Genomic DNA, 13,410 nt, shown 5'->3' with positions numbered 1-13,410 from the left:
GGGAACCGCTGGAGTATGCTTACCCTCTGGCCTGTTCCAGAGGCTCTCCCCTCAGGACGTGCCAGCGATGAAGCCAGAATCAGTGAGGAGGCTGCTGCCTCAGCATCTGGGTTTTTGGTTTGGTTTGTTTGGGTTTTGTTGATTTTTTTTAGATTATTTTTTCTTTTGAGTGTATGAGTGTTTTATCTGCAGGTATGCATGCATGCCTAGTGCCTGTAGAGGTCAGAAGAGGGCAGAGGGTCACCCTAACTGGGGTCAGAGTCACCTTATGGGTGCTGGGAACCAAACTAGTTAACCACTGACTTCCCCACCCCTCAGGGTCTGTTACTAATGATAAAATCTAGGGAGTGAGTAGAGTAGGAGAACTTGACTGTATCCTAAACCCACATCGCCTGTGTGGTGTATCCACTAAAAATCATAATGTTTTAAGGCTGTCACGATGGGAAATGATGTGTATACTAGAAAGGGCAGGTGTGAAGCCTTACATACACTCAGTCTGATTCAAATTTGGTTTTTATCCACACACACTGGCTGGCAGGAACCATGCCCACATTTCACTGTGGTTTCTTGAGGTAGCTTTTCCTGGACAGCGGAAGCTATTTTTTTCCTTTAAAGCTCTATTTTCCAAGTCTTCTGTTATGGGAAAGGGTTGTGTTTCAGAGTGAGTTAGTTCCACCCGCCTGCTCAGCGGGACATACTGGGTGCTGTGCTGCACAGGGAGGCTGTAACGCTCTGCTTGCTCTGCAGCTGCTGCTGGACACCCACTCCCTGAAGATGGTCCTGCTCGATCTCCCCTCCATTGGCTCTCAGGTGGTGAGGAAGGCCCCTGCCAGTTACACCAAGATTGTCGTGAAAGGCATGACCCGGGCTGAAATGATCCTCAAGGTGTGTCTTCTCTGGGGACTCTGTCCAGAGGGACTGGTCCTGCCTTAGAACCCTTCTTCCAGGAAGCTTTGGGTTTGCAGACACAGAGCACCCTCTCTACTGCCCCCAGGATTGTCCATACTTTGTGGTGGTGAAAATCGGAGCCCAGTTACCTAGAGATCGGGAAGTCTTTCTGACAGGTGAATTCTGTCTAGTAGCTCTACCAGCTGAGAGTCAGGTGGCAAATCAGGAGAAGCCAGGACCCCTTTGCCCCTCAGCAGGAGTTTCAGGCACAGCTGTCACTTACTGCCTTCCCCAGAAGCTCTTTGGCTTCCCGTGTTTTGTACCTTTAAGTGAACTCTGAACAGATGTTGTAGTAACTGAATCTAATTGACAAATGGGCTTTTTAAAGCCTCATTTAGCAGAGATTGCACTCTGCACTGGTAGAGCAGCGCCTGCCTCCGGTCTCCACCTGGCTGTTGGAAGAGGCTGGCAGGCTGAGAGGCAAAGGCTCTGTTCCCATGAGAGCAGGCTCTTCAGACCCATTTTCCACAGTCACTCTAATGAGGGCAGGAGAACAGGGCTGCAGGGGCTCGCTGGCTTTAGACCTCAGGACAGGGGCTGGTGAGGGTCCTGGGAAACCTAGAGATTGTGCTGGAGGAAACTGCAAACAGCCTCATGACTCTCCTCCCAGCTGGCTTGCTCAAGGGAGAAGAGATGCATTGTGGGAAATGTCTGCAAAGGACTTTTGAAGGAACTGTTTCTTACCACTTTCTGGTATATTCTCAGGAATTCAAAACAAAATCAGCCCACTGGGGAGGAAAAATCAGCATATTCCAGCACCAAATGAAATGTATCTGAGGGTGGTGATGCCATCTGTCTGTGTATTAACTGGTAGTTAATGAGTGTGCTGAATCGAGGCTCCAGGTTTCAGGTCTTCAAAAGAGTAAGGCCAGTTAGGGATGTTTGTTTCTGAGAACATCAACGGGCATTCCTTCCTTCTGCTTCTGCCCCATCTCAGTTACAGACAGGGTACCCCACATGGATACCCCGCCAGCCATGAACTACCCCAGCAGAAGACACTAACAGTTTCCCAGATGGTCTCTTCCTGGTGGAATTAGAAGCCTCCAGCGTGGGGGAACCAGGAACCCATCTGTTAAAAAGCAACCTGGGTAACTCAGCCGCTCCTGGGAATACTGCTGTAGTTGAACATCAAGTTGAAGTGAGCCATCAGAGCATTTCTGAATGTGGATTTGCTGTTGTGTGTGGGCAGCTTGCGCTAGACTCCCTTTGTGACCAGCTGGCAAGGAAGGAAGCTGTCCTTGCCCTCCAGCCTGAAGACCTCCTCTTGTCTCTCCATTGACAGGTGGTGATGGCCCCTCATGAACCATTGGTGGTATTTGTTGACAACTATATCAAACTCCTTACAGACTGCAACACAGAAACCTTCCAGAAAATACTGGATATGAAGGTACGCTCTCTCGTATGTACATCCATCCACCCTAAGGAATGGATTTAGAACTGAAGGGGCCACCTCAAAGTGCAGGTTTCTGGCTTCAGCCTTCATCCCAGATTGCAGGGAGCCTTTCCTGGAGGCTGAGCCTGGTCGCACAGACTGCTGCAGCATCTTGAGGACCACGCTGCCCAAGGGAGACCCACTGTGTAGTGGAGGATGGGTGCCCTGCAAGGAAGAGCAGGGGTGTTGTCCTGCCTTCCGCTTTCGTTTCTCTCTTCTCTTTCCAACACTTTTCCTTCTCCTGCCCTGTTACCTCTTTTTCCTTCATCAGTTTTATCTTCCTGGCTGCTGCCCAGGACCAGTAGTTCCCTAAAAACTGCAGGGTCCTCGGGTTCTGGCCAGTATGCAGTTAGCCCAGCAGCGCCCAGGCTGGGCGGGCTGCAGGACAAGGTGCTTCTTCCCCTGCCAGCCCTGACCAGCCTTCTCTCCCTTCCTCTCAGGGGCTGAAGAGGAGCGAGCAGAGCAGCATGCTGGAACTTCTGCGACAGAGGCTCCCTGCTCCGCCCTCAGGGACAGAAGGTTCCAGCACACTGTCCCTGATGGCCCCAACACCAGAGCAGGAATCCTCACGCATCCGCAAGCTGGAGAAGCTGATTAAAAAGAGACTGTAAGGAACATGCAGACCTTGCCAGGAACCCTGAGCGACTCATTTCTGGACACGCTCATCCTCATGGCCAGGTCCTAAGTCTTGAAGCCTCTGAGGACATGACGGTTATTAAAGTATCTCTCCCATACCCTGTCTTATTTTCTATCCCAGGCAGGGAAACTGAGTGAAGCCTGGGTTATAAAAAGGCATTTTTAGATTATTTCCCATTCTGAAGCTTGGGCAGCAGAGGGTGAAAGGTCATTATGGTTCACTTGCTGCCTCCATGCTGCCTGTGACGGTTGAGTTATCACTGTCCCTGTCACCTACCACATAGCCCTCCCCACCAGCTCTGGGCCCTACTAGCCAGTCCTGCAGCTTGGCTGAGGAAGCCTGGGTCTCGCCCTTTCCTCCCTCTGCATTTGAGGTCAAAGCCTCTGCAGCCAGGGGTGCCTCTTCCCTCCTTGTCTCTGCAGTTGGCTTGGGGGCTGGGTAAACCAAGTGGCCAGTGACTGAGTGGGATACTGGCCCCTCTTAATGAAGACCTTGCCAGGGTTAGCACTTTTTCATGTAAATTGCTGCTTTCTGGGACTTAATCTGCTGCCTTCCGTGACATGGCCAAGTTAACCCTGTATTCTCCCATGTGTCCGGACTCTCCAGAAGAGAAGTGCCGGCTGTTTCTCTTGCTTATATGGTGGGTCCTGAGATGGTGTGGAGGCAGACCTAGAGCTGGCTTGGAGCCAGGGTCTGTGAGGCGCTCTCCCTGTTGACATAACACACGTGAAAACTTTGCTCCTGGACAGGGAGGGCACTGTCTTCTGAGACACCAAGAAGGGCCCTTGGAAGGGCTTTCTTGGCAGATGCTGTGGGAAGGAGGACAGTAAGGAGGACCAGCTGACGTCCCACACTCGCTCACATTTCAAGTGCAGAGTGTTTTCCAGACTCCCTGAAACATGGCGGCCACGCAGCACGGCAGCGGCATATTATACCACTACCAAGAAAAGCCACTAGGAATGTGATGCTGACCTTGCACACCAGGTCAGCACCCGGAACAACCCAGGGCGAGGCCCAGGCCTGCTCTGCCCATGCTGCACACCACCAGCTCTGGAAATCAAGGTCTGCAGTGGGAGTCAGGCCACCTCGCGGGAATGGGCACCTTATCAGGGCGCATGTCGCCCTGCTCTCTCGGCTCACTTGAAACCAAGGCTCAGTTACATGACCACAACCTCATGAGGCCACCTTTCGTGACAGCTTTTGTATGGGTACTGATCTTGTCAGCCAGTAGCATGGTAAAATCTGGGCCCTTGAATCTGTCCCACATCCTAGAGCCATTCTGTCCAGTGCCATCACTATCACAGCAGGAAGGCTCACTGGTTCCTTCCTTCTTTCTTGCTTTTTCTCTCTCTCTCTCTCTCTCTCTTTCTGTGTGTGTGTGTGTGTGTGTGTCTTTCAAGTTTTTCAAGACAGGGTTTCTCTGTGTAGCCTTGGCTGTCCTGGACTCACTTGGTAGACCCAGAGATCTGCCTGCCTTTGCCCCCCTGAGTGCTGAGGGCATGCATCACCACTGCTGGCTTCATCTTTCTGGCTACTTAGAATGCTCAGCTTTGATCCTGAGCCCTGTGTCTCTTCCCTCCCTCCCCCCCCCTCTCTCTCTGTCTCTCTCTCTCTTCCATTCTTTTGACCACTGGGCTAGACACAGCCCTAGAGCCATATTTATTCATCAGTGTCTAGACTGTTCTCACTAGTCAGTATAACTCATGCATCGAACATTTTGAAATTCTAAACACAAATCAAGTGGCGAGAAAAAGATGTGTAGCCCTTGGTCAAGATGCACCATACTCCAGACGGGTGCAGAAGCTCGCTGGTGCTCAGCCAACGATTCCTCTTACTGCCCTGTGGCCCTGCTCTGCTGGAGAGACGGCACAGCCCATTCCGCCACCTGCCACCCAGCCAGGGGAGCTGAGGAAGCCCGTGGGCTCCCCACACCTGGGTATCGTTGCCATAGTCACACAGCTCTTAACACTTCTCTTTGGGCTCATTCACGAGAGGCTGGATTTCAGGCCAGCTCCATGGTGGCCCTGAGATGTCAGGCCGCCCTTCCTCCCAGCCGGTGGTCACAGCCGGTGAAGCGCCTTCCTTGATGTATTACACTGTCAGAAACCACCTCGGAGCCAGCAGATAGGTGTCAGTGGGAGTTATGTTAAATGTCTTCTTGATGAGGACTGAATACAGCGTGCTCTGGAGAGACAGCCTCTTCCTCGCCTGGGGAATGCATTAGAACCCCCCAGGGCCCTTTGAAAAATGCAGATGTCTGGAGACCTAACTCTAGTCTGCAGTGAGGCCTGCTGTGTATATGTTTAGAGCTGCACAGGTGATTACAGTTGTCTGTCAGTATCCACAGGAGACTGATTCCAGGACCACACGCCCCATGCAGACGCTCTGGCTCTTCTGTAAAGCGGCACGGTGTATGTAAATAATCCAAGCACATCCTCCCATTGAATCTAAATAGCTCTAGACTAGGTGTAATGCCTCATGTGAGATGAATGCTGCATAGTTGGGTTGTTTTGGGTGGATTTGTTGCTTTTGTTTTTCAGTAGTTTTCATTTGTTTTTAAGACAGAGTCTCACTATGTGGTCCAGGCTGACCTTGAACTCATAACCCAGGCTGAACTCCCAACTACTGGCATTACAAGTATGCATTGCCCTACCTCAAAATGGCTGTCATACTCAGCCATTTTGGCTTAGGGATTAATCAAAATTGAAAAACTAGTCTGTATGTGTTCAGATGGGCCCAGGTTTTCCCCAAAATATTACTACTGCCTTGGTTTGGAAACACACATGCAACCCGCAGAGGTAGAGGGCCAACTGTAGATGCTCATTCCCTGCGGTTATCCCTTACGGTGAAAGAGAAAGGACCTGTGGAAGGAGCCCTGTAGCCTGTTCTCACATATGTGTGTGTTCCGCTGGCTGTCTAACCCATGACCACAGCTGCATGTTGAGGTGTTTGCAGCGCGGCCTTTCTGGTGGCCAGCAGCTTTCATTTGGAGCGTGTGTACTTAAGACTAACTACAGCTTGGCTCTTCCCGTAGTGGTCAGGGTTCTTTGTTTGGTGGCCATGGCTCAGCCAGAAACGTTGTTTATTATTGTCAGCTCAAAACAATATATATAGCTAGGCATAGGCACATGCCTTTAATTCTGCTTTTGGACAGGCAGTGGCAGGTGGACCTCTGAGTTAGAGGCCAGTTTAGTCTACATGGTGAGTTCCAATAGGAAGACCCTGTAGCAGAAAAACAAACAACAACAAAATCTACGAGTTCTTTGCAACGCTTCTGTTAGGACAGGTGGCCGGCTTAGAGGGCTCCGGCTGGAGAACGTTGTGTTTAGACTATTACCCACAAAATAGGAGCCACAAAGAACAAGTCTCTGGAGCCTTGTAGGGTCAAGGCCTTGGGTTCAAGCCCTGTCACTGAAAAGAAAATTTCTCTCTGGCAGAACAAAGAATCAGTGCCCGAGATTGTGCCCAGCACCCTGCAAGGTGCCCACTCTGTGTACATTTCAAGTGGCTCTTGGATGCATATCAACTGCCTGAGAGCAGACAGCACAGGTCCTGGCTGCGGCCTGGTGTGGGGGTGTTACACAGGCCCATCCTGAGTCGCTGTTGGACCAGGAAGCCTGGCTCCCTGTTTACAGAAGGCCAAGGGAAGTGCCAGAAGTCCACAGCTGGAAATATCATTCCTCTCCCTAGGAAGAGAAGTCTCAAAATAGCCAGCTTGCTTGAGGGGGAAGGCAAGTTCCATACTTCTTGTCTACTCCAAGTTGGAGTCCCAAAAATAAAATTGTTAGCGCTGACTGCGTCGGGCCATTTAAGCAGGAGCCTTGAAAACAGGCTCATGAAAAGCAGGCAGACATGAAGCGAACCATTACGTTTTACATATGAAATAAAAATTTCCAGTCCCATCCTAACTGTCCATCAAAAGAGCCTGTTGGACCTGCAGAATTCTGCACCTTGGGGAGATGGAAATTTCTCTCAACTAAGAGGATCATTCTTTTGTATAAGTGTCTTTCATTTTGCCATCTGGAATTGATTTCTCGCTGCATCTTGAAATACAAAATACTGCAGTTAATTAAAGCCTTACTGACTGTCATTTGCTAGAATGTCTTTCCCTACTGCTGACAGAAAACAGAAGGGACCCTGGGAATGAGGCTCCAGCTTCCCTCCCAAACACCTCTCTTCAGTGAGCCAGTGGAGAGAGGCTCACCTGCCCTGGCAGTCTAAGGAGGCCATGCCCAAGGAGAATGTGGCAGCCTGGGCCACCACAGCCTGTCCAGCTGCAGTGGCACCCTTCGTCTGAATGTGTGTCAAGCGTTCTGCTTCTGGTTTGGATTCCACTTTGCACCGAGTTTCCATCCGTTGGCTTTCCCTCCCCTCCTCATGGCAGCCTCAGCCCAGTTTCCCCTGTGGCTGCCCGGAGATCCCTCACTGTGCTGTTATTCCTGCTTCCTCCACGGCTGGGTGGGCACTTTTGCAGTGAGATCTTTTAGGGAATTCTGCTATTTCTTTCAACAGTGGAAAATCTGCTGCAGCACTTCCATCAGTCTGGCCTGAGATCTTTACCTCGTTTTCATCCATCGTCACCAGCTCCTGCTTCCACAGGACAGCCAGGGATGACTCTCATGAGAAAAGAAGCACTTCCGATTACCCACCCCCGAGGGCTGTGTGCAAGATGGTTTTCCTACCAGCCCCTCCGCCTTCTCACCTCCACAGCCAAGGAGAGGAAGTGCTGGTGAGCAGTGGCCTATGAAGAATGTGTCCACTGGAAACAAAAGCAGGCTGAGATGGAAACTTCCACAGAAGCCCTGCTCTGCAGGTCTGTGTCCAGCACCTTGACAGTGGGCCAGTCATTGGTCCTTGGGGCCTTAGCTTGCAACATCTGTGAAAAGGGATTATAAATCTTTCCAGTTTCTTTGTATTTGTTTTAAATGAGACAGATTCAGGCTAGCCTCAGATTCACTAGTTAGCAAGGTTCCTCTTGAAGTCCTATTCCTCCTGCCTCTGCCTCCCAAGGGCTGGGATGGAAGGTGTGTGCCACTAAGCCTAGCTCTTCCCAGTGACCTGAGGCAGGAGGATTTCTGTGAGTTTGAAGCTGGCCTGAGCTACATAGTTCCAAACCAACCTGGTTGCATAGTGAGACTGTGCCTCAGACAGAAGAAGGTCAAGGTGGCCATGCAATTACACTTGCCCAGGTGTGAGTCTGCCTCTTTGGGCCACGGGGCTGGAGGGACTGACAATGGGGCGGAACCTCCGGTGGCCAACCTGCCTTCCCGGGGCTGACTTTAATCAATAGGCCAAGCAGAGATAGCAGAGACACAGCATGTTTCTCTGTCTCAGCGGAATGCGCATGCGCAGCCAACAAAACAATGGCAGCCTTTACCTTTGTCGGTCAGGATGGGGGTGTCCGTCACACTCGAGCCTGCCAAGCCTCCCGTTCTGCACTCCTCGTGTCCTGGCAGCGGCTACTTCCCCTGGCCTTTAGGGATAAACCTGCAGACATGGAAGACGGCTTCCTCCCCTGGTGGTGTTGGCCAGGCTGCCCACTTTGGAAAGTGGGACACATTTCCTTTGAATGCACTGCCAAAGGCCATCTTCCAAAACAGGGCTTTGCCTACAGTGTCTAGGTCGTGGCTCCACTCTCCAGTTACCCTTGCCTGAAAGCCTTCTGTTGTCTCCTGGGGTTTTGTGAGGTTTGTTCTTTGGCCTGTAGTAACCCCCAAATTATGGAGAGACAGGCAGTCCTAATTGGAAAAGCTGTGCTTGGCTCACAGAACGGAATTCATTAGATGCCTGTCAAAGAATCTTAGATTTTTTTCCTAGGGCTTGCCTAATTACCTGCATTCAGGGTCAAAGTTCCTACCTAGCTCTGTGGGATGTTGACTCAGAGAATGTGGAATGATAAGAGTGATTATAAATTAAAAATTATGGTGGGTGGGGCTTGGCGACAGACTCCTCTAGTCCTAGCACTGCGGAGGCCGAGGCAGGATGATCAGGAGACCAAAGCCGCCCTTCAGGGTTGGGGCTGTAGCTCCAGTGGAACACTTGCCTGGCACCCTCAAGAACCTGGATCTGTCTACAGCAGCACCAAAAACAAAGCCCTGCCAAAGTTTGGGGTTTTTTTTGTTTGTTTTTTACCAAAACAAATTGTGGGAGAAAACCTGGTTTGAAAAGCCCAGCTAAGACCGTCCCACTTAATCTGAGACCTCTTCAGCTTCTGCTTCATAATCAAATGGAATTTGCACAATTTCCACGCCTCCTTCTGTTCGGAATAATTCTTCAACAAGTCAAAAATTAAGACCAGCTTCTCAACAAACTCTCCTCCATTTTCAAGGCCAAGAAAAGCCTTTGCAAAGGGTTCCACCGCTTTCCAGAGTAAAAAGGTGGCAAGCAACTAGCTGCTCTGTCCACTTTTGGTTTGGGTTAAGGTGCAAGCAGACTGCATTCCATCAGCGCCCTGCAGGAAGTTCTGGGACTGGCCGTCAGAGGCAGCCCCTGAGGAGTGGTCCCAAGCACATAGGCTAGCTCATGCAGGAGGAAGCAGCCATTCACTGACACAGCTGCCCCTTAGGCCTGCGGGGGTCCTGACACCGTATTTAACTTTTAAGATTTGTGTGTGTGTGTGTGTGTGTGTGTGTGTGTATCCATAAAGGTCAGAAGAGGACACTGGCTCCCCTGGAACTGGAGTTACCGATGGTTGTGAGCCACAGGATGCTGGGAATCCACTCCCAGTTCTCTGGGAGAGCTGCCAAGGCTCATAATCTATCTTGTACTCTTCTAACTTTGAATTATATATTTTTTCAAATTTATTTTACTATACACACATACACATACATACACATGAAAGCAGAAGAGCATGTGGGGAGGTCAGAGGACAACTTTCAGGAATTAATTGGCTTCTGCCATGTGGGTCCTAGTGATAACAGGTCACCAGGCTTGGCAGCAGCTACCACTGAGCAGTCTTGCCAGCCCTTGACCCAGGTGTTGGCTCTGAGGCTGGCAAGCCTTGCTGTCAGAAGGGAATGTAAGAACTTGGCTTGGTTCTGGGTCCTAGCTGTGGTGCCCACCTGTGTCTCCCACTGTGAGAGAGGTCAGATGGCAAGTTCCAGGCCAGACAGACCACATAGCAAGAACTTCTCTTAAAACTATCAGGTAGCTTGGCTCTATTTTGTGTGTGGAACCAGGAAACTGAGAAAGGGAGTGTGAGGTACCCCAGGGCGTGTGCCCGGGAAGAAGGGGAGCCAGGATCTTACCAAGGCTGCCTTCCGTTTCCCAGATCCACGCACTTCTCCAGTCGCTTCAAATGTTACAAGCTGCAGGATCCTTGCTATACAAAACAGGCATGGAAATTTTATTATAAATACCGTGTTTTCAGGTTAAATCTTTTCAGAGAAAATCAGAGAAGATGTTGACACTCTCAGTGAGTGGGAAGCATTTTAGGGTGTGACAGCACATACGTGGAAGCAGAAGGATTAAGAAACGACTTCCAACGCCCTGCCAGATGGGTGCTCAGCGGTCAGCACTTGCTGCTCTCCCAGAGGACGACCTGGGTTTGCCTCCCAGCATCCACCAATTCTAGTTCCAGAGGATAAGACACCCTCTTCTGGCTTCCTCGGGCACCAGGCATCTGAGGCCAGCCTGGTCTACAAAGTGAGTTAGCGACACACCTTTAATTCCAGCACTTAGGAAGCAGAGGCAGGCAAATCTCTGTAAATTTGAGGCCAGCCTGGTCTACAGCAGAGGTTCTGGTACAGCCAGGGCTACTTAGTGAAACTCTTTCTCAAGAAAGAAAGGAAGAAGTACATCTAAGGTCATGAATGACAATTATAATTTATGTTTCAACCCCAGCATCTGCTTTCTTGTTGCTTGCTTTAGTTTCACAGAATTTAGAAATCTTGACTTGAAAAACTACAAACAAGCTGAGAGTGTGTTACTGTCATGCGTGTGCCTCCGTGTATATGTGAAGGTCAGGACAGCATTGGGTGTTGGTGTCACTTCCCACTTTGTTAGTGACCGGGTGTCTCTTGCCGTTCACTGCGGCCTTCACCAGGCCAGCTGGCTCCCAAGCTTCCTGCGAGTCTCCAGTCTTTGCCTCCCATCCTCTAAGGGGCACTGAGATTACAGATACAGGCTCTATTATGTTGGCTTTTATGTGGCTTCTAAGGATCTAAACTCAAGTTGTTAGGCTGGTGGCACAAACGCTTTCCTCACTAAAGCCCTCTTCACCCCAGCTATATGTCAGCTGGGATGTACACACATATGTTCACACACTACCTGCCTTTATACACACACACACACACACACACACACACACACACACACTATTTGTTTGGTCTCTTTCCTTGAGCTCAGGCTAGCCTCAAACTCTCAATCTTCCTGCCTCACAGTTTCCTGCCCAGCCTGAGTCTGGGGTTACAGCATGTGCCCCTGGGCACAGCTGCAAGCACAGATGCTCTTATTAAGCAGAGGTGCCAGGGGCTGGAGAGATGGCCTAGCCATCTGCTCTTACAGAGGTCCTGAGTTCAGTTCCCAGAAACCACATTGTAGCTCACAATCCGATCCGCACTTCTGGTCTACAGGCATACATGCAGACCACCTGTATACATAAAAATGAAAAAAGGGCAGCAAGGTAAACTTTCTCCTAAATTGTCCTAGCAACAGAAGAACATGCCAAGGACCCTCACCTATGACACCTTTGAAATTCATACTATGTTGATATAGTTTTAATATTAGATATTTTAGGAACTTGAAAAATCCAATTATGAAGTTCAGGGCTGGGGATATAGCTTGGTTGGGCAAGTACTTGCCAATCATGTATGAAGACAGCCCTGAGTTTGATTCCCATCACTACGTAAGCTGGATACGGTAGCATACAGTTGTTGTTCTGGTTTTGTGTTTATGTGTGTATGCATGTATGTCTCTGTGAGCAGTGTATGCATGTGAGTGCAGGTGCCAGAAGAGGGCAGCCGAGCCCCTGGAGCTGGAGTACCAGGCAGCTCTGAGCCACCCGGTGTGGGGGCTGGAAACTGAACCCTGGTCCTCTGCAAGGGCAGCACATGCTCTTTCCCACTGAGCTGTGTCTTGAGGCCCTGGCGGTTCACACTTGTAATCCTGGCACTTGGGGAGTGGGGCCGGAGGATCAGAAGTTCATGGTCAGCCTCAGCTATAAAGCAAGTTCAAGCAAGGCTAGACTTAAGAGATATAAGATCCTGGAGAGGGTGGGGTGAGACAGAGAGAGAACAGAGACAGAGAAACAGGAGACAGCAACACAGAGAGAGACAAGAGACAGAAGTAATAGAATCAAAACTCTGTGGGGGTCCTATATGGGTCTGGAAGCTCCTACACCTTGTTTCTTTGACCTTGAAGACTAGGAGAGTTGGGCCTATTGCCTTGCAGGAAGCAGTCCCATTCATTTCTAGTGCCCCACCCCTTCAACAGTAGCACCTGAACCGTTGCCCAGTTTCTGTTCAGATGACCTTGTAGGCCACCTCCTCTGCTGAAAAAGGACATCCAGGAAAGCCCTGCCGAGCACCCACTCTGCACAGCAGTCAGTTCCAATGACAAGGCAATGGCCAAAGGGCTCTATTGCTGTGAAGAGGCTATGATCAAGCAGCTTATAAAGGGAAGCATTTAACTGGGGCATGCGTTAAATGGTGTTAAATACACTAACTGGTGTAGTCTCATGGCAGGAAGCACGGTGGAATGCAGGCAGACATGGCACTGGAGAGGGAGCTAAGAACTTTGCACCTGAATCCTGAGAGTCGTCCTCTGACCTTTACACATGCACCATGGCAGAAATACCCACACATGCACAGAAAAAGTGAGTAAATAAAATGTGATAAAATGTCCGTTTACTAAATTTAGAAATAAATAAAAATGAAGCTATACCAGGCCCTAGGTCTCCAGTCTTGAGAAAGCAGCAGCAGGTGGGAGAAGAGACAAGGGGTCAGGTGCCAGGCACAGGTCTGAGTGGAGCTGCAGAGGTGAAAGGGCAAGATGAGGGATGGAAGGCGGGTCCAGACAGATGAACAGCACAGACACAGTCTGAGCTGGCAGGGGCCTAGATGCGCTGAAGCCATGGACAGCTAGGAGTTCTCCGCCTCTCCATCACTCGATGTACACACTCGCTGATCAGACACAGGTCAGGAGTGCCTTCACCATCAAAGCGAGGTGACACAGCCCAGAAGAGGAAGCGGCTCTTTCTTCGTAAGCTGTCGGCATGGCTCTCCCGAGAAGGTCACTATGCTCCTCCTTTCACCGCCCCAACCCACCCCGATGCATTTATAGGGCGATGCCCTTGGTCCTGTGGGGACAAACCACCTACCGACCTGTGCTGTGGAAGGCACTGAACACCTTCTGCTGTTCACAAGTCCACCCCGGTGCAGATCATCCTCTACCC

General features: G+C 50.4%; 1 protein-coding gene across 1 annotated transcript in view; it reads left to right on the top strand.

Moving 5' to 3' along the window:
* Window positions 1-3,114, top strand: part of Vps53 (VPS53 subunit of GARP complex) — a 54,425-nt gene extending 51,311 nt beyond the window's left edge. The window contains exons 9-11 of the mRNA XM_055619537.1: window positions 748-885; window positions 2,231-2,335; window positions 2,821-3,114. Coding sequence (XP_055475512.1) covers window positions 748-885; window positions 2,231-2,335; window positions 2,821-2,991 — 414 coding nt within the window. The 3' untranslated portion in view covers window positions 2,992-3,114. The remainder of the gene's footprint in view (window positions 1-747; window positions 886-2,230; window positions 2,336-2,820) is intronic.
* The last annotated feature ends 10,296 nt before the right edge of the window (window positions 3,115-13,410 follow it).

This window comes from Psammomys obesus, unplaced genomic scaffold (assembly GCF_907164565.1).
Source record: "Psammomys obesus unplaced genomic scaffold, mPsaObe1.curated_primary_1811, whole genome shotgun sequence".
NCBI classification, from domain to species: domain Eukaryota; kingdom Metazoa; phylum Chordata; class Mammalia; order Rodentia; family Muridae; genus Psammomys; species Psammomys obesus.
This window is presented reverse-complemented; position numbering and strand designations above follow the sequence as displayed.